General features: G+C 38.7%; 1 protein-coding gene across 1 annotated transcript; it reads right to left on the bottom strand.

Annotated features, from left to right (window-relative positions):
- Nucleotides 1-12: 12 nt before the first annotated feature.
- On the bottom strand, nt 13-24888 carry LOC143881682 (protein CASP). Its single transcript, XM_077384930.1, has 19 exons — nt 24566-24888; nt 21406-21516; nt 20935-21113; nt 20447-20596; nt 13770-13858; nt 13507-13616; nt 13241-13335; nt 12800-12855; nt 11265-11430; nt 10475-10567; nt 7636-7764; nt 7292-7411; nt 7113-7193; nt 2430-2537; nt 2053-2196; nt 1880-1981; nt 1445-1524; nt 448-540; nt 13-323 (listed from the first exon to the last, which is right to left on the bottom strand). Exons 1-19 carry the CDS (start codon nt 24651-24653, stop codon nt 266-268), a joined length of 2052 nt encoding a protein of 683 aa, XP_077241045.1. The 5' UTR covers nt 24654-24888; the 3' UTR covers nt 13-265.
- Between the last annotated feature and the right edge of the window lie 695 nt (nt 24889-25583).

The following is a 25583-nucleotide window of genomic DNA, read 5'->3' as shown; positions in this document are numbered from 1 at the left end:
ATGAAAAAGGAACTAGGAGAGAAAAAGGTTCTTTACCGTGCAAAAGATTTAAAAGAGTGTCCTTCCCCACAGGGAAGTAGTAAATACCACAAGATAAAGGAAAGAGCTGTATCCTTCATCGTTATTTACATGACTATGAGGAGCTCTGCTCAGAGCACATTATCACCATTCTCACTTGAATTAGCTGTTCCTATATAAAGTATAAACAAATAAAAAATCTTCGAGGTATAATCAGAACTTTTGTAGATCAGTTTAAGTTACCGGACTACAACAAATTCGGCAACGTGATGTTTGCAGCTTTTTCCTCATGGACAGTGGTTGTGCTGCACAAAGGAAGGATGGGTAATGATATTTAAAATGACAAGATTTAAACTAAAATAAATGACAATGAGAAGAAAAAAAACTGACAAATTAGAATAAACAAATAGTTGCAACAGGTTCTTTTACCTGAGATAGCTCAAAGAAGACATTCTGTATAGACAAGTGAACACGAGGAGATGCAATCCAATGGAGTAAAAGAAGATGAAAGTCCGAGCATATCTGGAGCAAGACAGTGTTAACTCAGTCATCACAAGCCAAACCAATACTGTAATAGATTCATGCCTATAGCTGTCTCAGACTAAATAGGAGCGAAGGCAAGAAAAATTCGATTGACTGTTTCCTGATTTTTTGCCGCTTCTCATCAATGGAGACACTTGTTCCCTGTTTTTGGTTTCCTGATTTTTAGTAGTATTTTTATTTGAAGTAAAGGGTTTTCCCCAACCAACCACTGAAACATTTCTTACCTCTGGAAGCTCAAAGCTCATGCCATATTGGAAACTATCTTAACTTTTCCTTTATTTTTATAAATTCTTTGTATGGTCAATGATTTTTTCACTCCCCCTTAGGATTATGTGCCCCCCTTTTAACGTGATTTGACGTCAAAAAGCTTTAAGTCTGCCCACAATTCACTTTACATGATATATTAAGAATAGAACAGGCCCGGCAGCCACGATGGTCAGGGCTACAAGAGAAGCAATTAAGAAAATACCCTGAATACAAATTTGTGCTTCTAGATAAGATTGGGTAAACTACAACGACCTCATGTGTTGGAAATAATCTAAACTATGAAGACCTCATGCATTGGAAATAATCTCCCTTTAGGGTAGTGAGTCATTGTTTTTGTTTGTGTTTCTGAAGATACCTCAGCCTCTTGTGCTTTCTTTTTTCCTTCTCTTTTTCAATAATCTCCCTTTAGGGTAGTGAGTCATTGTTTGTGTTTGTGTTTCTGAAGAAATAAAATAGATAACATGCATGCAGACACGAATATTGGAATACATCTCAGCATCACATTTATTTTACCTTTAATCTCCTTAATCAGAGAAAGCTATAAAATAGATAACATGAGGGATGTATTCATACTGTCCAACTGTATTCACATAAAAGAAAGGCAGTGAACGCATACTTGTTGCCAAGAAGAAAACGACCGCTGCTGAGTGTGATTTTATCTCTAAAGCCGAGTTCCTTATACCTTTGATCCCTTTCCTGATTCAGATTATAACACTTGATAAGTCCAGAATTTCTAATCAATAAGCATAGAATGACACACTACATAGTAACAGTATCCATGCAAGAAGGGAGGTAGGGCAAGAATGCATCAAAACATTGAAGGTAACCACACAAACAAAGTGTTAATAAAATGAAGGAAAATTTTTTAAAATGGTATTATTAACACAGAGCTTGATTTTGAGAAAAAATGAAACTCATTTTTTTTTGGGTAGGTAAGCTAGGATTGAACTTCTGACCTCAGAGATGAAAAACAATTGAGCTAGAGGCTCAACCCTGGAAATTCAATTGAAGTGTAAAGCAGAAAACAAACACAGAGCTGTAGAATGAATACCTTCTTTGAGAAAGCAGCAAAAGGATTTATGTCATCCTCATATATTTTCTTGTACTTGGATTCAACATCGGAACTGAAGCCACTTTCAACATCTTCGGCATACTGAAAATGATCACAGTGTTGAAAAACCAGCACAAAGCGAAAATATAACCATAAGAGTTGCAAGAAGGCACCTTCTTTCGTCCTCTAGAAACTAGCTTTTCATTACTATAATCCTGGACATAACGGATCTTTTCATAAAGCTTCACATTATCAGCTTTAGTTTTTTCCAGTTCTACTGTTAGCGACCCTATCTTCTCTTTCAACCGCCGCACTTCCTGGTAAATTTGAAAAAATGAATAAAAATGAGAACCAAGGAGAGAAATTTCATAACCGAAATAATGGGGATGGAATTGAAAAGTAAGGATAAAAAAACCATTTCCCATCTATTTGATATGTAAAATAATATTGGCATTGAAGTTGAGCCTTTGCCCAAGTGATGCCCTCACGCATTTAGGAAGAGGTAAGGACTGGGGCCAAAGAAGAAAAGGCAATAATATTGAAGTTGTACCTCTTCTGCTTCACGTAAGCGTGCCCGGAACCGATCTCGTTGATTGCAAATCACCTTAAGCATTGAACTTTGATCATGATCTGTGGAAGCATGTTTCTGATCTGCATTCTGATAGGCAATGCAACAGAGAATGCATGAATTCAAACAATACCTGGGTAGAATAAATGTTTATAACCATTCACAAAAAAAAGTACAATAAATGTTTATAAATCTGTAGTAAACTTTGGATCATGCTTAAAACATAAAAAACTTTACATTGTACTGTACACATGAAGTGCTCTTGTGCATGGACATTATAACAAGTCAAGTACTGTAATCTCAATGTCAAATAAGCTAATCCTTTCTTTTCTTTTTCTTTTTAATTCTTTACTGGAAGAGATCTTCTCAGATCAATAGCCAGCACATTTATGCCCCTGACTGGAACCCTTAACTCTTAAGGTTCAGCTCATGGTATCAATACCACGGCATCACTAAATTCAGCTTAACCTCATTCTGTCTTACTTGAATTCCTTTAATTTTATGGAATATCGATAGTACTGGAAATATGAAACCTATAAAAATAATTCAATTGATTCTGCAGGATCATAAACTTCACATGCTCGTTCCATTTGAAAAAAGGAAGGATCCCAAAGAATCGATCTTTCTTTTAGTTGCTGAATCTCTAATGGACCATATACACTTACTCTCCCCTTCAACGAGCTCAACTCAACTAAGCCTTTGTCCCAAACTAGTTGAGGTCGGCTAAAGAATCCTTTAGAAAATTTTCATGAAGAAGGTGAAGCAGTCTACCTAGCTCAAATTGACTAGGTCTAATCCTGACACTAGTTGGGTTCGTTTATATGGATCATTTTCTTCCACTCTCTCCTATCCAAGGCCATGTTCTCTCTTATGTTCCTGGTCATCAAGTCTTTCCTCACTATTTCTACCCAAGTTGTTTTCGGTCTGCCCCTTCCTCTTTCTACTCCATCAACTTGGCACGAATCACTTCTTCCCACTAGAGCATCCAAAGGCCTACGCTGGCTATGTCCAAACCATCTTAAGCGGTGCTCTCTCATCTTCTCCTCAATTGGTGCCACTCCCACCTTTTTATGGATGTCTTCATTTTTAATTCTATCTAACCTTTTGTGGCCGCACATCCATCTAAGCATTCACATCTCCACTACACTCATCTTATGCACATGCTTGGTGGCCCAACATTATGAGCAGTAAAGCATGGCTGGCCTCACAGCTGTCTGATAAGTCTCCCTTCAACTTGGTAGGTATTTTACGGTCGCACAGAACTCATGAAGCATGCTTCTACTTCAACCAACCTGCTCTTATTCTGTGGTTAACATCCTCTTCAATCTTTCCTTCCTTTTGTAGGATTGAACCCAGATAGCGAAAGATATCCCTCTTAGGTATTTCCTGTCCAGTCATACTTACTACATCCTTGCCCCGCCTCCTTACATTACTAAAGTTGCACTCCATATGCTCTGTCTTAGTCCTACTCAGTCTAACAACCTTTGGATTCCAAAGTAATTCCCCATAACTCTAACTTAGCATTAGCTCATGCTTTGGTTTCGTCAATTAATACCATGTCATCTGCAAATAACATACACCACGGCACCTCATCCTGGATACCCTCTGTGAGTTCATCCATAACTAGCGTAAAAAGATAAGGGCTTAGAGCTAATCCTTGGTGCAATCCTACTGTAATTAGAAACTCATTAGACGTGCCATCCGTAGTTTTGACACTAGTGACTGGTCCATCGTACATATCCTTAATCACATCAACATATTTAGCAGGCACTTTTTCCTTTCAAGGACCCACCACATAACACTCCTGGGAACCCTATCATACGCTTTCTCTAAATCAATGAAAACCATATGAAGGTCCTTTTTATTTTCTCTAAATCTCTCTATTAACCGCCTAATGAAGAAGATAGCTTCCATAGTCGATAGTCCAGGCATGAAGCCAAACTGATTCTCTGACACCTTAGTCTCTTTTCTTAGTCTATGCTCAATTACCCTCTCCCAAAGCTTCATAGTGTGACTCATATGCTCAATTACCCTCTCCCCTTCAATCAACTATGGCCTAAAATATTATTCAAAGGAAATATGCAAGTCCCAACTCAATGTCAACTGCCCCTTAATCTCTATACTGTGTTCAGTACGCCCAAGAGCTATGTGGTAGCCGGCATCCAAGGCTGCACTTATTCAAAGAAAATATGCAAGTTCCAACTCAATGTCAACTGCCCCCTAATCTCTCTACTGTGTTCAAGTACGCCCAAGAGCTACGTGGTAGCCAGCATCCAAGGTTGCAATTATTCAAAGCAAATAGGCAAGTTGCAACCCAATGTTGACTGCCCCTTAATCTCTCTACTGTGTTCAAGTACGCCCAAGAGCTATGTGGTAAAATATCTAGAAAAATTTTACACCGGTAAAATTTGAAGTTTCTCATATTGGTTTCAGAAAAACTTTTCCCAGAAATAAGTTAAAGATCCACACAATTTCAAAGGGCAAAGTACTTCATGAAAAATAAATTGAAAAATATAAAAATAAAATTCTAAAGGGCAACTTTTTGCACACTTTACGTCAGATAGATATATTTATAAAAAATGCCCAAACAAGGAAACAAAGTGATTTGGATGTGCAATTCCAACACTCAATCATAGGGTGAACTAGTTGAAGTTTCTCAATATATATATATATATATATATATATATATATATATATATATATACGCTACTCGGTCTTGTAGCTAAACTTATCTACGCGGTCGGGTTAATAGGGAAAAGTGTTGCTACTCGGTCTTGTTGTTAAGCTTATCTACTCGGTCGGGTTAAATACAGTGGGGTCCCACATTGTTTGGGTGATCCAAACCATTCATTTGAAAGCCCCTTACCTAGATAGGGTGTCCACAAAAAATCAGACCCATAGGATGATCCTAGCCCATCCAATAGTGGAGGGAAAATGGGCAGATTTGTGGACAAATTGTGTCTGTCCATTTTTTCCCATTCTTCCCTCCACTGTTGGATGGGTTAGGATGATCCTATGGATCTGATTATTTGTGGACACCCTATCTAGGTAAGGGGCTTTCAAATGAATGGTTTGGATCACCCAAACAATGTGGGCCCCCACTGTATTTAACCCGACCGAGTAGATAAGCTTAGCTACAAGACCGAGTAGCAACACTTTTCCCTATATATATATATATATATATATATATATATATATATATATATATATGAGGAAAAGGATTGTACGCTCGAGTGTACCTAACATTAGGTACGCTCGAGTGCCAAATCACATGGGTCCCACATTTTTTTTGGTCATCTAAATCATTAATTTGCAAGGCCCCATCATAGATAGGGTGCATACCAAAAATTAGCTCCATAGGATCATCCTAACGCATCCATTTGTGGAGGTCAAAATGGACAGACACTGTTTGTCCACAAATCTGCCCATTTTGCCCTCCATTTTTGGAAGGGTTAGGATGATTCAATGGTGCTGATTTTTGGTACACACCCTATCTATGATGGGGGCCTTGCAAATGAATGGTTTAGATGACCAAAAAAAATGTGGGACCCATGTGATTTGGCACTCGAGCGTACCTAAGGTTAGATACACTCGAGCATACAATCCTTTTCCTCTCTCTCTCTCTCTCTCTCTCTCTCTCTCTCTCTCTCTCTCTATATATATATATATATATATATATATATATATATATATATATATATATATATATATATATATATATGTATGTATGTAACCGAATTCAATTTCTCAACCAACTTTGAAAATGTTGAGAAATTGAATTCGGTTACATTTGATGATGTGGATCTATTCAGGGCCCTTCTCCCGCCCTTCCATAAAGAGGGCCCTTGCATTTATCATTCCTCATATATATATATATATATATGGGAAATGATAAATGCACCCCTTTTCATCACTTGGGACACCCAGCTGCATTGTACGTGGCAATCAGGTCACTTCATTCCTTAAATGAGAAATACATCATCCACTTTGTAGTCCCAAGGAATGAAAATGGGCGCATTTATCATTTCCCTATATATATATATATATATATATATATATATATATATATATATATATATATATATATAAGTATAAATATGTATGTATGTACATATGGACATGTGGTTATATGTCATTGAGGTTTACTATACTGATTTTTTTTAATCTGAGGTGTTACTATACTGATAATGCAGTGTTACTATACTGATAAAGTGATAATGCAGTGTTATCAGTTCCCTATTCTACAATACATAATACATTACTTGCATTGCAAAATAATTTATATTGTGGCTGTAAGTGAAGACGTACTCAATCAAGTATCCACATAATGCACAATTTGGAAAAGCTACCGTGGATGCTCAGTAACCGCGTCAAAAAATGACACATGTATAGTCATTAGGCTGTTAAAAGTATAAGCAACCGCGTCCAAAAATGACACGTGTATAGTCATTAGGGTGTCAAAAGTTGGTTGTTCTTGCATAAGATTATAAGTTGAAGCTTACAAAGCAAATGTATAATGCAACATACTAACAAAAAAAAGCAGTGTAATTTTTTAAAGCATCAATTAGCACGTATATTTAGAAAGGTTGGGAAAAGAAATGTACAAGAACTTTCTTATTGACATGTGAGAATTTAGAAAGGAAGTAGGAGAAGAAAGAAGAATACCTCTGACATTTCAGATACCCCCACTTCTTGAAGATCCCAGTCATCCAATAGAGTACCTTTTCGATCAGAAGAGCTGTAGCCCTTTATCAGAAGAAAAAACACATATGAGGCAGGTAAATGATGATGAAACCAGATTTCTTAAACAATGTTTAACTACTCAGACAGTCATGCGTCCAAACCTTTAATATATCATCTTCAAGCTTTGCAATTAACCTTTGCTGCTCATCCACTTTAGCAATTAGTTCTGATTCCTTAGTTTCAGCAGCCTCTAGAAAACATGTTTTCTCTGAAATTTGAACCTTAACAAAGGAAGTAGAAATTTTACATTAAGACCAGTAAATGTTCAGCGACCCATAAAGGGGGGAAAATGCAGCCCCCAAAAATGATACGTGGTATAGTATCTAAAGCTCCTGTTTCCTTGTAGTTGTATCTCTATGGAAATTCAGTTATGCATAGTAGAGAATAAAATGATAGATAAACAGAGGTCAAAAGGGACATTCAAGGATCAAAACCTGCTCCATACCTTCAACTGTGTTAGCTCGTGTTCCATTTTCCGGTTCTTGTTGAGAAGAAGCGACTCTAGTTTGCTCATTTCTTCTTCACTAGAAGCTAGCTCCCAATCTTCAGCCTCGATAGAATTATATCCCACAGCCTATGGATATGGACATTGGATAAATCAATATGAATATATAAAAAATAATAATAGGCAGCTTAAGAAGCAATAATAGAATCATCACGCATTTAGAATAGCAGGCACGAGATTATATTTAAGCTTAAAGTTCAATTTTATTAGAGCATTGGCCTTGGAAATAGGTAGTAATATCATCAAGCTAAAGCATAAAATAAAAAGACTTTCAATCTGTGATATTCAACAAGAGTCCCACATATCCTAAGCATGATATTCAATTTTTAAAAAATGGAAGTATCCATGCATTATCCTGTAGTGTCAGTATCACATCGTGCTGGACACCGACACGCGGTACCTTGGGTCTATCAATGTATTTTAGCTTTCAAAGTTGAATTGATTAAATTGATCAACTTTATAAAAGATAAGACAACACAGGACACCCATATACGTAGATAAAATTTTTAGAAAGAATATATGAAGAGAGAGTATGATAGGGTTCCCAGGAGTGTTATGTGGTGGGTCCTTGAAAGGAAAAAAGTGCCTACTAAATATGTTGGTGTGATAAAGAATATGTACGATGGAGCAGCGACTAGTGTCAAAACTACGGACGGCACGTCTAGGGAGTTTCCAATTACAATAGGACTGCGCTAAGGATCAACTCTAAGCCCTTATCTTTTTACACTAGTTATGGATGAACTCACAGAAGGTATCCAGGATGAGGTGCCGTGGTGTATGTTATTTGCAAATGACATAGTATTAATGGGCAAAACCAAAGCAGGAGTTAATGCTAAGTTAGAGTTATGGAGAGCTACTTTAGAATCCAAAGGTTTTAGACTGAGTAGGAATAAGACAGAGTATATGGAGTGCAACTTTAGTAATGTAAAGAGGCGGGGCGAGGATGTAGTAAGGACAGGAGGTACCTATGAGGGATATCTTTTGCTATCTTGGTTCAATACTACATAAGGAATGAGAGATTGAAGAGGATGTTAACCACAAAATAAGAACAGGTTGGTTGAACTGGAAGCATGCTTCAGGAGTTCTGTGCGACCGTAAAATACCTACAAAGTTGAAGGGAAAGTTTTATAAGATCGTTGTGAGTCCAGCGATGTTGTACGGCTCATAATGTTGGGCCACCAAGAAGCAACCTTTGCATAAGATGAGTGTAGCGGAGATGCAAATGCTTAGATGGATGTGCAGCCACACAAGGTTAGATAGAATTAAAAATGAAGACATCCGTAAAAAGATGAGGATGGCACCAATTGAGGAGAAGATGAGAGAGCATTGCTTAAGATGGTTTGGACATATCCAACGTAGGCCTTTGGATGTTCCAGTGAGAAGAAGTGACTCGTGCCAAGTTAATGAAGTAAAAAGAGGTAGGGGCAGACCGAAAACAACTTGGACAGAAACAACGAGGAAAGACTTGATGGCTAGGAACATAACAGAGAATATGACCTTGGATAGGAGAGAATGGAAGAAAATGATCCATGCAGACGAACCCAACTAGTGTCAGGATTAGACTCAGTCAATTTGAGCCGGGTCGATTCTTTCACCTTCTTCATGAAAATTTTCTTAAGGATTCATTAGCCGACTGAACTAGTTTGGGACAAAGAATGAGTTGAGTTGAGTTGAGAATATATGAAGAGAGCATAAGCTATTTAAAATGCATGGAAAATGTTCTAGAGAACTGAAATGATGGTCCTGGCTGACTTTTTGGCCTCCAAGTGGAGGGAAGAACGATAAATGAGGATGTGTAAAACTCCAGGGTTATCTTGATTTTGAACCCTAGTCGTGGATGGGCCATCTTCTATTGGCCTAGTAGACTGATACTTCTGTGTTGCTCTCTTGTAGAAAATTTTTAAAGTCTAGTGCCTCCCCATGGTTTTCCTCTTCATGATGGTTTATTCTCTCCCACCACGACCATGAGGTCTTTTGCAACCTTGGGAGATCAATGCAGTTGTTCCATCATAGTCCATATCTCAAACATTGCTAATTTTTCTCAAATTCCCATATGTTAGGGTTTGGGTGATCACCATTTCATATACATCTAGAAGGTTTTGCAAAGAGGGAAAGAGAGATTGATTCCACAGGAAAAGGAGTAGAATTTGAGAAACAGAAACTGTAGGTAGGTTATAGATTGTTTACATAGACTGATTAATAACTAAAAAAAATACCAAACTATGAAGGAACTGGTATAAATGTAAGGTAATCGAGTAACAGAGCAAACCCGAACCACCCACTTAAATAAAATAAAATAATTATATGACATATGTATGTATGTATCAATCAATGCCGCGACCTGGCAGTTCTCTAATGCACAACAAATCACCAAAACATATAGAAAAGATATTCATAACTCAAAACTCAAAAGACGGTTGGAAGTGGAAGGAATGAGATTGCTTGGACCTCACACCCCATTATACAGCATGAAGTGATGATTTGCCCATGTGTAATTCCTATACATTTTCTCTTAGCCTGCTCTTAAAGACATAATTTTGCCTTTAATTAACAAATCTATACATTTCATTTGTGCAAAAACAAAGAAATGTCTACTATGTGCAATCACCATGGAAAACATTCTTATTCTCAGTACAATAGTAGCAAGATGCATTAAGAGATGTTGAACTTCCATTGACATCTACAGCGTTAGAAATATTCAGGAAGTGGGGACACAAAACTGATGCATTAAGGCAAGCTATTTCAGGAGTTGATAACAGACTATAAGGGAGGAATGAACCTGCATAATTTTGACTTTTTTACGCAGGTCCTCAACTAATTTTGTGGTTGGCCTTGCCAGGAGCTCTTTCTTGATGTCCTCAAGAGCAACATCCTGTAAATTAAAAGATAAAGAAAGAGTAAGGAATCTGCGATCAGTAACAAACTATTATGACCAGATGCAGATACATGGATAGGAGAGCAGAGACATAATTCACATATTTTTAATCCAGGACTACGGATAGGCAAATATGTGTGTTAGTTGACTTAGTTCTAGGTGAAGCGAACAATTAGACACTGGGGTACACTTAAAACTTCTGAGTTTCGACAAATTTCTATTATGTTGCTATTTTATAGAGGTTTCATCCATGTCATCTCCAGTCATAACCACGTATCAAGTGAGATGTACAGATGTGCAGTGAAACGGCTTTTGAAAAATGCTGAATTTCACTGGATGCATCCACACGTGAGTAGTACAATGGGTATTGGATATAAGTGCTTAGTCAAATTGTACCACTCCATTGCCGTCAAATTCTAGGTTACTAAGTTACTGTAAAAATGAGTAAGAGATCAACATCCTATAAAAACAGACACAGAATAGGGCAGTGATAAATCAACCCCCAAATATCTTAAATCGACCCCCTATGTGTCTTTCTCTCTCCTCTGGGTTAGAGAGAGAAAGAGGAGAGAGAGACACATAGGAGGTCGATTTAAGATATATGGGGGTCAATTTATCACTCCTCACAGAATATTGTACTATTATATCCCAATTCAGTAAATGCATGATAAAGCAGCGAAGATAAATATGGCACCTTTTCATTGAGCAATGCATTCAACTTCTTGATATCATTCACGTGTTGCTCTCGCTCATTTGACAAAGTTGTTTCCATATTATGAAGTTCCATGTTCAACTCCGAGATGATTTTCTCTTTGGCGCTCAAAGAATTCTCAAGGACATTATTCGAATCCAAATTATCACTGTAATAGATGCAGCCCATAATTAGCTAAAAAACAATAACTCTGATTTATCAATGGCAGAAAAAAAAAGTTGTCTAGTATCTCCAAAGTTGGCAAAACAACAAAAACAGTTAGGGCGGCCGAGTCCATGAAGCTCCCGCCAAAACAAGAAAAACAGTTAATGAAGAAAAATGCTTGCATACAGTCAGGTGGTAGAAACATCATAATTTTAACACTGCTGATCTATAGATCAGTGTTTCAAAATGCGTATGCGGGTCAGAAAGCAGCCAAAGAAAATCCTAGTCGATTCGGCAACGTGGTTGAGTACTCAGTTGACGCGATCTTAACTTGGGAGAGTCAAAGGAGTTTTGATTGACGTTGGGGGAGTCCACAGTGGCACGGAGGAGTTTTGAAACTATGTTATAGATCTTGGCGAAATAGACTCTCTTTTTTTAACTGTATCTTGGCGAAATAGATGATAGCAATGAAAGGTTGGTTGAAAATTTTGAGAATTCAATATTTGAGGATGATGCGAATTCAAAGGTTGGGCCACCAAGAAGCAGTATGTGCATAAGATGAGTGTAGCGGAGATGTGAATGCTTAGATGGATGTGCGGCCACACAAGGCTAGATAGAATTAAAAATGAAGACATTCGTAAAAAGGTGGGGGTGGCTCCAATTGGGGAGAAGATGAGAGAGCACCGCTTAAGATGGTTTGGACATATCAAATGTAGACCTTTGGATGCTCCGGTGAGAAGAGGCGACTCGTGCCAAATTGATGGAGTAAAAAGAGGTAGGGGCAGACCGAAAACAACTTGGGTAGAAACCGTGAGGAAAGACTTGATAGCTAGGAACATAATAGAAAACATGACCTTGGATAGGATAGAATGGAAGAAAATGATCCACGTAGAAGAACCCAACTAGAACCAAGATTAGAGCTGGGTAGATTCCTTTTACCTTCTTCATGAATTTTTTCTAAAGGATTCATTTAGCCGACCCCAACTAGTTTGGGACAAAGGCTTTGTTGAGTTGAGAATATTAGAGGATAATGGCCTCACCTTAGAAGATACTGACGTTGCATAGAGACCTCGCAAGTTGAGAGCTCAAAAGGCCAAGAAGATGTAGAATGTGTGGCCCATCAAGAAATGGTTCAAAACAAGGAGGATGAGAAGGTCGACTCTAAAGAAACAAAAGAGGATGACACATATGTAATAGAACTAGGCAAAAGTCTCTGCTTCTGATTCTTTGAAGAGAAAAAGCTACAGTATACATAAATCAAATTTGTACTCAAATAGATTTAATAAAACTAGATACCAAATATAGAGCCAGGCAGATCTAGATACCAAATATAGAGCCAGGCAGATATACACCATTACAATGGAGTACTTCACCTTTTATTACTACCATTTTCTTCATTTGTCGACTGTAATTGCGAGCGAAGGAGACCCTGGACAGAAAGTTTAATGTAAAGTGAGAGCACCAAATTGCCAATAAGTCACTTATTAGTTATTACGTAAGCTTTAGGATGAACAAAATAGGCACCAAATGACTAATGTACTTGAAGTCTATACTAAAAACATGTAATGTTCGTAGTCACTAAAATTGAACTATTAAAATTGTAACATGCAGTATGAAAGAGTTGCCCTGCTCAACAACATAAAAATTAACATTCAATGAGAAGTTTGGGGTAGATACACAACTGTAAAAAAATGTCAGGATTCACGAATCATGACCCCTTATAAAAATTATCAAATATAGGGAGAATGACTAAGCCAAATGCGTGAAAGCATGACGGGACCCTATTAAAATAAAATATGGATTCCGGTACACACCTTCTCCCTTTCTAGACTAAGTAGCCTTGTCTGAGCTCGTTCGACCTCATCCATAAGGAGATTGACTTCTGTTTGCTTTGATGCTCTTTCCTCGTCTGAAATGGATAAAAATCAAATCAAGTTATACAAGAAATGTTTTGAAAATTGAAACTTCTCCAAGAGAATGTACTGTATAGACTACGGATCACTGCCACTGTCAGTACCTGGAATGACAAGTGCCAATATGAAGTAGTAAACTACATTTACATTCAAAATTAATACACCACCTGATTGAGCACGAACTTCAAACAACTGACTCTGGGCAAATTCATGTAACTTTTGCATGTTTGACACACTTTCTTTAGCTTGTCGCAGTTGATCCTGCAAGGATTGCTCCCTGTGGCACATAGATACCAGTTCTATAACAGGAAAAAAAGGATGGCATATAATATGAAACAGGTTTTTCTCTCTTGCTCATGTGTACACAAAAGGATATTAAGGCATGAAGGATTTTTTTTTTTAAATCAATGTTATCAAGGAAGAAGAACACCTCTCTTTTAGGACCTCCAGTGTTTTCTGATTCTCTTCTGCCAAACTCCGTTGCTTGATCTCCACAATCTCCCTCACTTTTTCTTCCATCTAAAACTCATTGAGAAAAGGATACACATTAAAAAAGGACAAATGGTTGCAGATCTCGAAGGAGTGGATTGGAATTGGAATTTTCATTTTGAATATATATGAATGGCATACATGAGGTTTTTTATTTTGTTTATTAAATTTATGCACTATGGAATATGGATTGGAATGATATTATAGTGAGCTCGAGCACAAATAAGCTTATCTGAGCTCAAGCGTCAAAAACTGATGTGATGTGGGCCCACATTAGGGTGATCCAAAGCATTCATTTGAAAGGCCCTTACATAGATAGGGTGTGTACCAAAAATAAGGTTCATAGGATCATCCTAACCCATCCAAAAGTGGAGGGAAAATGGACAGATATTGTTTCCCTCAACAAATAGAAGGGTAATGATGATCCTAAGCACCTGATTTTTTGTGGACACCGTATCTATGTAAGGGCCTTTCAAATGAATCCTTTGGATCACTCCAAAAATGTGGGCCCACACTGTTTTTGAGCTCGAGCTCAGATAGCTTATCTGAGCTCTAGCTTATCTGAGCTCCAGCTCAGAAACAGTTTTCCCTACATATATATATATATATAGTGAAAGAGAGAGAAAGAGCGGCGGCCCAGTGCACGAGGCTCCCGCCATTGCGAGTTCTGGGGAGGGCTAGATGTACGCAGCCTTACCCCTGCTTTGCAAAGATGCTATTTCCGTGACTCGAAGCCGTGACCACCAGGTCACAATGGAGCAACCTTACCGTAACACCAAGGCTCGCTCTTATATATATATATATATATATATATATATATATATATATATATATATATATATATATATATATATATATATATGAGGAAACTGTTGGTGAGCTTAAGCTCACCAAACTTATGGTGAGCTAGCTTGCCCAATCACATGGGTCCCACATTTTGGGGAGTGATCCAAACCATTCATTTGCAAGGCCTTATCATAGATAGGGGGTGTACCAAAAATCAGCTCCATAGGATCATCCTAGCCCCTCCATTTGTGGAGGACAAAAATGGGGCAGATTTGTGTCTGTCCATTTTTGTCCTCCACAAATGAAGGGGTTAGGATGATCCTATGGAGCTGATTTTTGGTACACCCCTCATCTATGTAAGGGACTTTCAAATGAATGGTTTGGATCATCCTAACAAAGTGGGCCCCCATGTGATTGGGCAAGCTAGCTCACCATAAGTTTGGTGAGCTTAAGCTCACCAACAGTTTCCTCTATATATATATATATATATATATATATATGTATATATATATATAGAGAGAGAGAGAGAGAGAGAGAGGAAAATGATTGTGAGCTTGAAGCTCATATAGCTTATATGAGCTTGAGGGCCCAAACACATGGGTCCCACATTTTTTGTGGTGATCCAAACCATTCATTTGCAAGGCCCCATCATAGATAGGGTGTGTACCAAAAACCAGCTCCATATGATCATCCTAACCCCTCCATTTGTGGAGGACAAAAATGGACAGACACAAATCTGCCCCATTTTTGTCCTCCACAAATGGAGGGGCTAGGATGATCCTATGGAGCTGGATTTTTGGTACACCCCCTATCTATGATAAGGCCTTGCAAATGAATGGTTTGGATCACTCCCCAAAATGTGGGACCCATGTGATTGGGCAAGCTAGCTCACCAACAGTTTCCTCTATATATATATATAGAGAGAGAGAGAGAGAGAGGAAAATGATTGTGAGCTTGAAGCTCATATAGCTTATATGAGCTTGAGGGCCCAAACACATGGGTCCCACATTTTTTGTGGTGATCCAAACCATTCATTTGCAAGGCCCCATCATAGATAGGGTGTGTACCAAAAACCAGCTCCATTGGATCATCCTATCCCCTCCAAAAGCGGAGGGCAAAAATGGGCAGATTTGTTGCAAACGGTGTCTGTCCATTTTGCCCTCCACTTTTGGATGGGTTAGGATGATCCTATGGAGCCGATTTTTTGTACACACCCTATCTATGTAAGGGCCTTTCAAATGAATGCTTTGGATCATCCTAACAATGTGGGCCCACATGTGTTTGGGCCCTCAAGCTCATATAAGCTATATGAGCTTCAAGCTCACAATCATTTTCCTCATATATATATATATATATATATATATATATATATACACGAAAAAGTGTTGCAACTCGGTCTTGTAGCTAAGCTTATCTACTCGGTCGGGTTAAATGCAGTGGGGGCCCACATTGTTTGGGTGATCCAAACCATTCATTTGAAAGCCCCTTACCTAGATAGGGTGTCCACAAAAAATCAGACCCATAGGATGATCCTAACCCATCCAACAGTGGAGGGGAAAATGGGAAAAAATGAACAGACACAGTTTGTCCACAAATCTGCCCATTTTTTCCTACATTGTTGGATGGGTTAGGATCATCCTATGGGTCTGATTTGTGGACAAACTGTGTCTGTCCATTTTTTTTCCCATTTTCCCCTCCACTGTTGGATGGGTTAGGATCATCCTATGGGTCTGATTTTTTGTGGACACCCTATCTAGGTAAGGGGCTTTCCAATGAATTGGTTGGATCACCCAAACAATGTGGGCCCCCACTGTATTTAACCCGACCGAGTAGATAAGCTTAGCTATAAGACCGAGTAGCAACACTTTCCGATATATATATATATATATATATATATATATATATATATATATATATATATATATATATATATATATATAGAGAGAGAGAGAGAGAGAGAGAGAACAGTTCCTGCGCTCGAGCGCAGGAAACATCGCGGGCCCACATTTTTGGGGTGATCCTAAGCATTCATTTGAAAGGCCATCATGGATGAGGTGTGTACAAAAATTCAGCTCCATTGGATCATCCTAACCCTTCCATTTGTGGGGTGAAAAAAAGGGCAGATTTGTGGACAAACAATATCTGTCCACCCCCCCCACCCCACAACAAACCCTAAGATGATCCAATGGAGCTGATTTTTGGACACACCCCATCCATGATGGGGCCTTTCAAACGAATGCTTAGGATCACCCAAAAAATGTGGGCCCACCCTTGTTTCCCGCACTCGAGCGTAGATAAGCGCAAGAACTGTTTACTTACCCATATATATATATATATATATATATATATATATAAAGTGAGCGTACTCGGTCGAGTAGATAAGCTTATCTACTCGGTCGGCTAAAAACAATGGGGGGGGGCACATTTTGGGTGATCCAAACCATTCATTTGAAAGGTCCTCCTTACCTAGATAGGGTGTCCGCTAAAAATCAGCCTCATAGGATCATCCTAACCCATCCAACAGTGGAGGGAAAAATGGGCAGATTTGTGGACAAACTGTGTCTGTCCATTTTTCCCTCAACATTTGGATGGGTTAGGATGATCCTACGGATCTGATTTTTTGTGGACACCCTATGTAGGTAACGGCCTTTCAAATGTATGGTTTGGATCACCCAAAAAAATGAGCCCCCACTGTTTTTAGCTCGACCGAGTAGATAAGCTTATCTACTCGACCGAGTACAGTCACTTTTCCGTGTGTGTGTGTGTGTGTGTGTGTGTGTGTGTGTGTGTGTAGAGAGAGAGAGAGAGAGGAAAAGGAGTGTGCGCTCGAGCGCGTATAAGGTTATATGAGAACCCAAACACATGGGTCCCACATTTTCTGTGGTGATCAAAACCATTCATTTGCAAGGCCCCATCATAGATAGTGTGTGTACAAAAAATCAGCTCCATTGGATCATCCTAACCCCTCCAAAAGTAGAGGGTAAAAATGGGCTGATTTGTGGCAAACGGTGTCTGTCCATTTTGCCCTCCACTTTTGGATGGGTTAGGATGATCCTATGGAGCTGATTTTTTGTACACACCCTATCTATGTAAGGGCCTTGCAAATAAATGCTTTGGATCATCCTAACAATGTGGGCCCACATGAGTTTTGGGCCCTCGACCGCACCTAAGCTTGGTGCGGTCGAGCGCACAATCTTATTCCTCATATATATATATATATATATATATATATAGAGAGAGAGAGAGAGAGAGAGAGAGAGAGAGAAAAGTTTCTCTAGTCGGCCGACTAGAGAACCTTCTCTAGTCCGCCAACCCAAAACACAGTGGGCCCACAATGTTTGGATGATCCAAAGCATTCATTTGATAGGCCCTGACATAGATAGGGTGTGCCCAAAAAATCAGTTCCATAGGATCATCTTAACCCTTCGATTTGTGGAGCTAAAAATTGGACAAATTAGTGAAGTTTTATACCCATCCATTTTAACCTCCACAAATCGTAGGGTTGGGATGATCCTATGGAGCTGATTTTTTGGGCACACCCTATCCATGTCAGGGCCTATTAAATGAATGCTTCAGATCACACAAAAACTGTGGGCCCGCACTGATTTTTTGGCGGATGGACTAGAAAACTTTTCTAGTCGGCCGACTAGAAAAATCAACCCCATTATGAGGAAAGTGTTTCTAGTCCGGCCGACTAGAGATCATTCTCTAGTCAGCCACCCAAAAACACATGGGTCCCACATATTTTGTGGTGATCTAAAGCATTCATTTGATAGGTCTCATCATAGATAGGATGTCCACAAAAATTCAGCTTCATAAGATCTTCTTAACCCTTCGATTTGTGGAGTTAAAAAATGGACAGATTTGTGGCGGTTTATAGCCGTCCATTTTAAGCTCCACAAATCATAGGGTTGGGATGATCCTATGAAGCTAATTTCTTGTGGACACCGTCTCTATGATTTGTGGAGCTTAAAATGGACGGCTATAAACCGCCACAAATCTGTCCATTTTTTAACTCCACAAATCGAAGGGTTAAGAAGATCCTATGAAGCTGAATTTTTGTGGACATCCTATCTATGATGAGACCTATCAAATGAATGCTTTAGATCACCACAAAATATGTGGGACCCATGTGTTTTTGGGTGGCGGACTAGAGAATGATCTCTAGTCGGCCGGACTAGAAACACTTTCCTCTATATATATATATATATAGTACTAGATCGACCCAGATTGGCGCTCCAAACCGACCCGCGACCCCAAATAGCAAACCGATTTAGCCCACACTCATCGTACCACGTACCGGACTTGATTGCTACAAAAAAGGTTGCCTTAGGCATGTTACAAGTCAACACAGGAAGCTTTACAACTTCCTCTACAGTTGATGGGGACCTTGTGCTCAAATGCCTAATGGTGAAGTTGGCTTGATACCATCTTAATAGCCCAAACCACAGATTGGCTGTTAAGGACTTAATTACTTGAATGGGTCTAAAACTGGATATCCTGCTTGTATAGGAACTGAAAGTGGAGATAGAAGTTAAGGGTGTTTCCAAACCATACTGTTGGAGTCTACAGTGATGATTATTTACAACGGACAGTAAGTACATATGGAATGTGGAACAATACGAATTAAGGGAAACCAAGTTTTGCAAACACCCAATCCATTTTTTTATTTCAATAGGCAAATTATAACGGCTAAGTCTCTATCATCCTTGCAATGGAGTGATAGAGAACTTGTAGGAGTAGCTGCAAGATGTAACAGATAAGTTCGACAATCCCATGCGTCGTAGGCTATTAAAGAAAATACGAGTGGAATAGAATGGCAAGACATTTATATGTTCATCTCCATAATGGAATTGGTAAATATCCCCTTGCAAGGGAGCAAATTCATGAAGCCCAATGGTCAAATCCCACCCCTTCTATTCAGAATTGATCAGTTTCTTCTTCAAATATACTAGGAAGCACTTGCAGAATCTTGTCAAAGGATCCTCACTAGATCTATCTCTGGTCACTCATTGATCCTTCTGGAATCTAAAAGGATTAAGGAAAGAAGCGTCATTCTGTTTAAATTCGTGTAGCGTTTTCACCTGTCATTTAAGGCATGTATGTCTAGTTAATGAGCCGGAAAAAATTTCAGCACTAGTTTAGATTTTGCGTCATTATGCAACTCGAGGACCTTATGTGGGAGCTACCTAAAATGGCAAAAAATAAGTTTTTGGTAAACTTAGTGAGGAAAGTGATGATATACTATAAATTTTTTAGTCCATACTCTCATAAGGAATTGTCTTGACTCTCCCTGTAGAGTGTGAGTCCAGCTTAGAAGCAGTTTATTTAGCCGTCAATAGTTGCAGTGATGAAAAAACGGATGCTTAAAAAAATGTGACGGAACAACTAAAGTAAAATAATTGCAGGCCTTTAACATGTTCTTTTTTGAAATTATTATTCTGCAAAAAAAAAAAAAAAAAAATAGTTGCAATTTCAAACTTTCAATACTTACATTTATTCCTTGTTTATTACTTTATAAATACGAGCTATGATATGCATTACCTTTTCCAATTTTCAGAAAATTTATCTATTCATCGCCATTATCATCTTTTTTTCCAATATTCACTAATTTCTATTGAATATTTTTCTTTCAATTCAAATGCATGCGAAGGCCAGTACTACCAGTCGTATTAACAGACCAGTAAAATCAAATCCCAGGTGCTACAGCGAAGGTCACAATTCGTGTAAATGGTAACTAAAGAAGCAACAATCATATTAAGATCACTCTAAGTATCAGAGCAATGCAAGAAACACAAAACTTGAAATGAATGGTTATTGTGCCATGCTAACCTGTTGTTCAAGCTGGCGGTTGCGGTCTTCCAGTCTTCTTATTGTAGCCTGTTGATTCTTTAAATGGGCAGCTTCGGTCCTGAACTCTTCAAGTTCAACCTTCATCTTTCGGTTCTCAGATTCCAGTTCGGACAATTTCAAATCTTGCTCCTACATCAAAAATAATAAATAAAAAACAGCACAGAAAGTGAACAAGAAAAATGAACACTTGTCACATGAACTACGTATGAACTATGAAGTGAACACCAAACCAGGTCAGTTTCACTTTCTTGATAGAAATACTATAATTAGACAAATCCAAGGAAAGGGACATGGCAGAGGCAGAGCAAAGAGTCTCTCGCCTCCAAATTTAACTCAGATGGAGCAAAAGGTGATTGTATTAAAAAAAATGAGAAACAGCTAAGGCTTAGATTAAACACAAGACCAAAAAGTAAATGCAAGACCTTTTAGTGCAACCTCCTAAATGCAGCCTGATGGCCGGTACTTACAGAAATTGAAGCAATAGCCGGATAAGGATCTGGAGCCTCGTAAAGCTTTTGGTAGATATTGAGAAAAGCATTCTCTCCAAACTTTGCTCTCTTTGTAAGATTGTCAACCTCCTCTTGATAACCCTTGAGCAAAGAATTAAGTAGATTTAATTTCTCATCTGCAGAAGCTTTCTTGAAATCTGTCCACAAGAAAATAATAGATCTCATAGGCATGCCTTGCTTTTCACTATGACAATCATAACTTTGAGAAACAACACTAAATAAAATAAATTAAATGCTGCTTTTGGTTAAAAATATTACTCAAAACCATTCAAAAATAAATAATTCAATGCCACAAATCTATGTGGCGCGATACCACGCTTAACAAAGAAACTACTGACACATTTACACGCAAATGGTAGTAAGTCACACACACAATGGCTTGCTAAAAGTCAAGCCCAGAGTCCAAAGAGTATAGTGCATGTAACATACCTCGAGTACTCTCTGCAAGCTTCCGCCTGTTTTTCTGGCTGTTTTCCTGATTTTCAGCTATCTTAAGCCCTTGCTCATCCAACCCACTCCTTTCCTTCTCTAAATCAAAGTCTGTAAACAATGAACAGGAGCAAATTCATTACGCATTTAACAGAGTTGATCTTTCCTGGAAAGAAACACTACATAACCATTAGCACGCAGTATCACCCGGAAAGGTTTGATGTTGTTAGTGGAATCTCAAATAAATCATAGGAGATTCTACAAAGAAAAAGTAAACTGGAAGGGGACACAAATCAGCATACATCCATATATAAGTTGGCTCCAAACAAGAAACTTTTTGGTTTTTTTGAATGGTAACATTATTATGCTCCAAACATAGGACATTATCAGATGTGGAAGACCTATAGCCAAAAGTTCATATGGGAGAATCCTCTCCCGGTCCAATTAAGTTTGCTAAGATGGGAATTAGGCACCACTTGCTTTAACTCCTTAGGAGGTGGTAGTATTTGTAAAATCTCCCTTGACCATAGTAGATTCTAACGATAGAGTCTAACGATAGAGAAGCAGTCAAAGAGACAAATCGTGGAGTTCAAGCTCAAAATTCAGTTCCTTGCATTTGATTAATAAAAAAATACAGGTTACACACACATATCAAAACACGGATGCGGACGAAGAAAATCCTAGTCGACTCGGCACAACGCGGTCGAGTACTTGGTTGAAGCAGTCATAATTCGAAGAGTCAAAGGAGTTTTTACTAAGGACAATGTGGAACGTGGCGGCAAAATGCGGAACGCGGCGGCAAAACGCAGAATGTGGCCAAGGTAAAAGTGAGTCGACTCGGGGGAGTCCACGATGATGCAAGGGAGTTTTAAAACTATTAAAGTATAAAAGATTGAATAACACCATCTCCAGCGGCTTAAGATTTTGGAGTAACTGGTGGTTTCACATGGTATCAGAGCAAAGGTCCTCAGTTCAAACCTCCTTGATAGTAAAAAAAATCTGCATGCAATGGCCAAACTCAAAAAAGAGTAGGCCAACCCTGAGAAGAGGGTCCACACAGAGGGGGAGTGTTAAAGTATAAAAGATTGAATAACACCATCTCAAACGGCTTAAGCTTTTGGAGTAAATGGTTGCTCTCTCTCTCTCTCTCTCTCTCTCTCTCTCTCTCTCTCTCTCTCTCTCTCTCTCTCTCTCTCTCTCTCTCTCTATATATATATATATATATATATATATATATATATATATATATATATATATATATATATATATGTATGTATGAGATGCTCTTACTCCCATTACAATTATCATAGACAAATGTCAACAGCCAATAAAACTGGATAAGGGTAGGGCTGCAACTCGGGACGGGTTGGGTCGGGTTGAGGCCAACCCGACCCGATTTCCAACCCGACCCGAGGAACCCTTTTTTCCAACCTGAACCCGATCCGAGTTCAACCCGACCCAACCCGAATTTTAAGCTTAGAAAAAAAAATTCATAAAAATGTCGGGCTGCCCAAACCCTCAACCCGACCCAGCCCGGATTTTTTTTCGAGTTGAACCCGACCCGAGTTGCACCCCTAGATAAGGGTAAACATTGCCAAGGTATACAAGCAATTCTCTAACTTTTGATGTTGGCTAAATAACAGATTCCATAAATCCAGCTTCCACTAGCAAAAATGGTTTCTACGCGTATGGCCAATGTAAACATGGTTTTAAATTTTCACTGAAACGACATAAATTTTTCTATTTCCATCCTCGGCCCTCGCTGAAATGTATATCAAAACTGAAACGCATACAAAAACCAAAACCGGAAGTGTATTAGTGGTATACTATATTCATGTGTTACATAATTATATTTATAAGAATTGCATGTGAAATGTGATTTTTGTATGACTATGATGCATATATATTTATATAAATTACATGTGAAATGTGGTATGTACTGAATTATCAGGCATGCATGACATCGTATATCACAGGTGTTTGATTTTGTTAAACTATTATGGATGATTGTCTTGCTTATGTGATGGTTTCTAAGTCAGTATTTGTGCTTATTTTAGTATCTTCTTAAGTATCATCTTAAAATTCTATCATTTACATATGTTTTCATAATTTAATGAAATTTCCAACCAAAATGGAAACATTTCCGTTTCTGCAGTGACCTAAACTAAAATCGAAACCGATATTTAAAACCGTGGATGTAAACACTGCTACCATTTTTTTTATTTTTTATTTTTTAATGGCTTAAACACTACTACCATTGGAACTCCTATACGTTTGAAGGCTAGTGAACAATGGACCACAAATCCTACTTCCACCCACATTACCATCACATGGGAGGTCAAAGGCCTTCCCACCTAACCCCCCGAATAACTTGGAATCAGCACAAGGAATAGGTTTCGTCTTAGTCCATTGGAGAAGAATAACATCAGAGGCTACATGTCTAATAGTTCAGAGGCAGAGCATTCATACCTCTACCATCCAATAGACAAACTTCATTGAAATCCAAGAGAGAAAGAATATAGAGAGAGACCCTTCACCAATTCCCACTTCCTATCAGCCTAGTGGGGTTTAACATTATTAACCCACAATAACATTTACAGAGAGAGAGAGAGAGAGAGAGAGAGAGAGAGAGAGAGAGAGAGAGAGAGAGGACCCCTGTTCATCCCAAATAAAGACCGCTCTGCCAAACTAGTCAAGGAAATTCTGAAAAATCAGGATCAATCCTTGCTCATAAACCCTAATTCTCCACTAAATTCGTCTAAATTTTGCCAATAGATAGAACTTTCCATCCTCTCGCTACCGACATATTTTTTGGAGAATGAACTCTACAACAAAAGGAATTGGAACCTTACAAATAGTTCGAAAAAAAAAAAAAGTTTAAACTAATTATGATCTGGGATAATGAGATATATTTCAAATCAATCCCTCTTCTTTTCATCTGATTATGCTCTCAACAGCCAGATATCACTTTGCCACCAGATTAAAATAATATCACTTCTGGCATTGAATTTGTAGCATCATTCACATATTGACTAGGTTTCGGATTAAATTTCCAATACATTATGAATGTCCAATAGCAATTTCGAAATTTAAGGAGATCCAAAAATAGGGATGATTACTGGAAAAAGATAAAGAAGAAGAGAGATAAGAGAATGAATACCTCTCCAGAAATTCTCCACAACAGCGATTGGAGAAACAGAGGTACCTTTCTCTCTTTCGGATCCAACAACACCTTGACCGGCCTCCATGGCTGAGACGTATGGATCTGCAACAACTGAGTTGCAAAATTTATGAAAAATAATATGTGGAGATAGACGTGTTCGATTTCTAGGGTTTTATTTAACCTAGAAATCAACCTCGCACAGATATATATGCGCTATGCGAAAATGAAGTAGAGTGAATTCGAGAGTCTCTGCTCGTTTTTAGATCTCTGGCCCTTAAAAGTCGAGGAAATGAAAGAGAGGGGTTCCGTTCCATCAGTCGCGACAGAAAGGCTATATATATGGAGGAACGTGACGCGCGCATCTTGTCTTACGACTGGCCGTTTGAGTGATATGGAACGTCGGCTAGGTTGGGGCCCAGAGCGAACTGGCTCGATTATCGGTGAGGAGAATAATGACCCTCGATTAATGGACTTTTGCCATAGATGCTCTATTTGTATGCCCTTATCCGGGCCGAGTGGACCCACGGATCAAATTGAAACTGGTCGCTACTTTGGGACCCGGACCTAGAAATTACGGGTGGGCCGGGTCAACCCGTGGGTCCGGGTCACTTCTTGCCGGGTCTAGCCATCAGCCATCATGCTTTCACATCTGCCATCCTCAACACCCACTCTGTGAGTGCTTTCACTCTAATCATTTTTTCAGGTAGCCCTTTTCCACATGGCACCCATTCCGTGACATGCGTGGTGGGTGGTTTTGATACCAAATGTAAGGTACTTTAACCAACATGCCAAAGGCTCCAAAGCTGATGGAACACAATGGGCTAAGCCCTTTAAATCTGTTCCACACTAGACTGGGTCCCACCTAGTCTCGTACTTAGGCTGACCCCACTCAGGACAAAAACAAAATATGATCTACGGCCATCGGGAAATAGATCTTAGATCTAAATAGATTTTGCATTGGTTCCGTGCAACAAACCACCTCTCTCACATCGAACTATTCTTTTGCGCCGTATCT

Source organism: Tasmannia lanceolata, unplaced genomic scaffold (assembly GCF_043159265.1).
Source record: "Tasmannia lanceolata isolate RefF3 unplaced genomic scaffold, GAP_Taslan_0.1 ptg000007l, whole genome shotgun sequence".
NCBI classification, from domain to species: domain Eukaryota; kingdom Viridiplantae; phylum Streptophyta; class Magnoliopsida; order Canellales; family Winteraceae; genus Tasmannia; species Tasmannia lanceolata.
The sequence above is the reverse complement of the archived record's forward strand: the minus strand, read 5'-3'. Positions and strand labels throughout refer to the sequence as shown.

Excerpts from the sequence above, each read along its gene's own strand:
- LOC143881682 (XM_077384930.1), bottom strand. The coding sequence starts at position 24,653 with ATGGAGGCCGGTCAAGGTGTTGTTGGATCCGAAAGAGAGAAAGGTACC. Across the intron at positions 21,114-21,405 it reads GCTTGCAGAGAGTACTCGAG|ATTTCAAGAAAGCTTCTGCA; the intron begins GTATGTTACATG and ends TCTTGTGGACAG. Across the intron at positions 2,197-2,429 it reads GCTTACGTGAAGCAGAAGAG|GAAGTGCGGCGGTTGAAAGA; the intron begins GTACAACTTCAA and ends CAAATTTACCAG.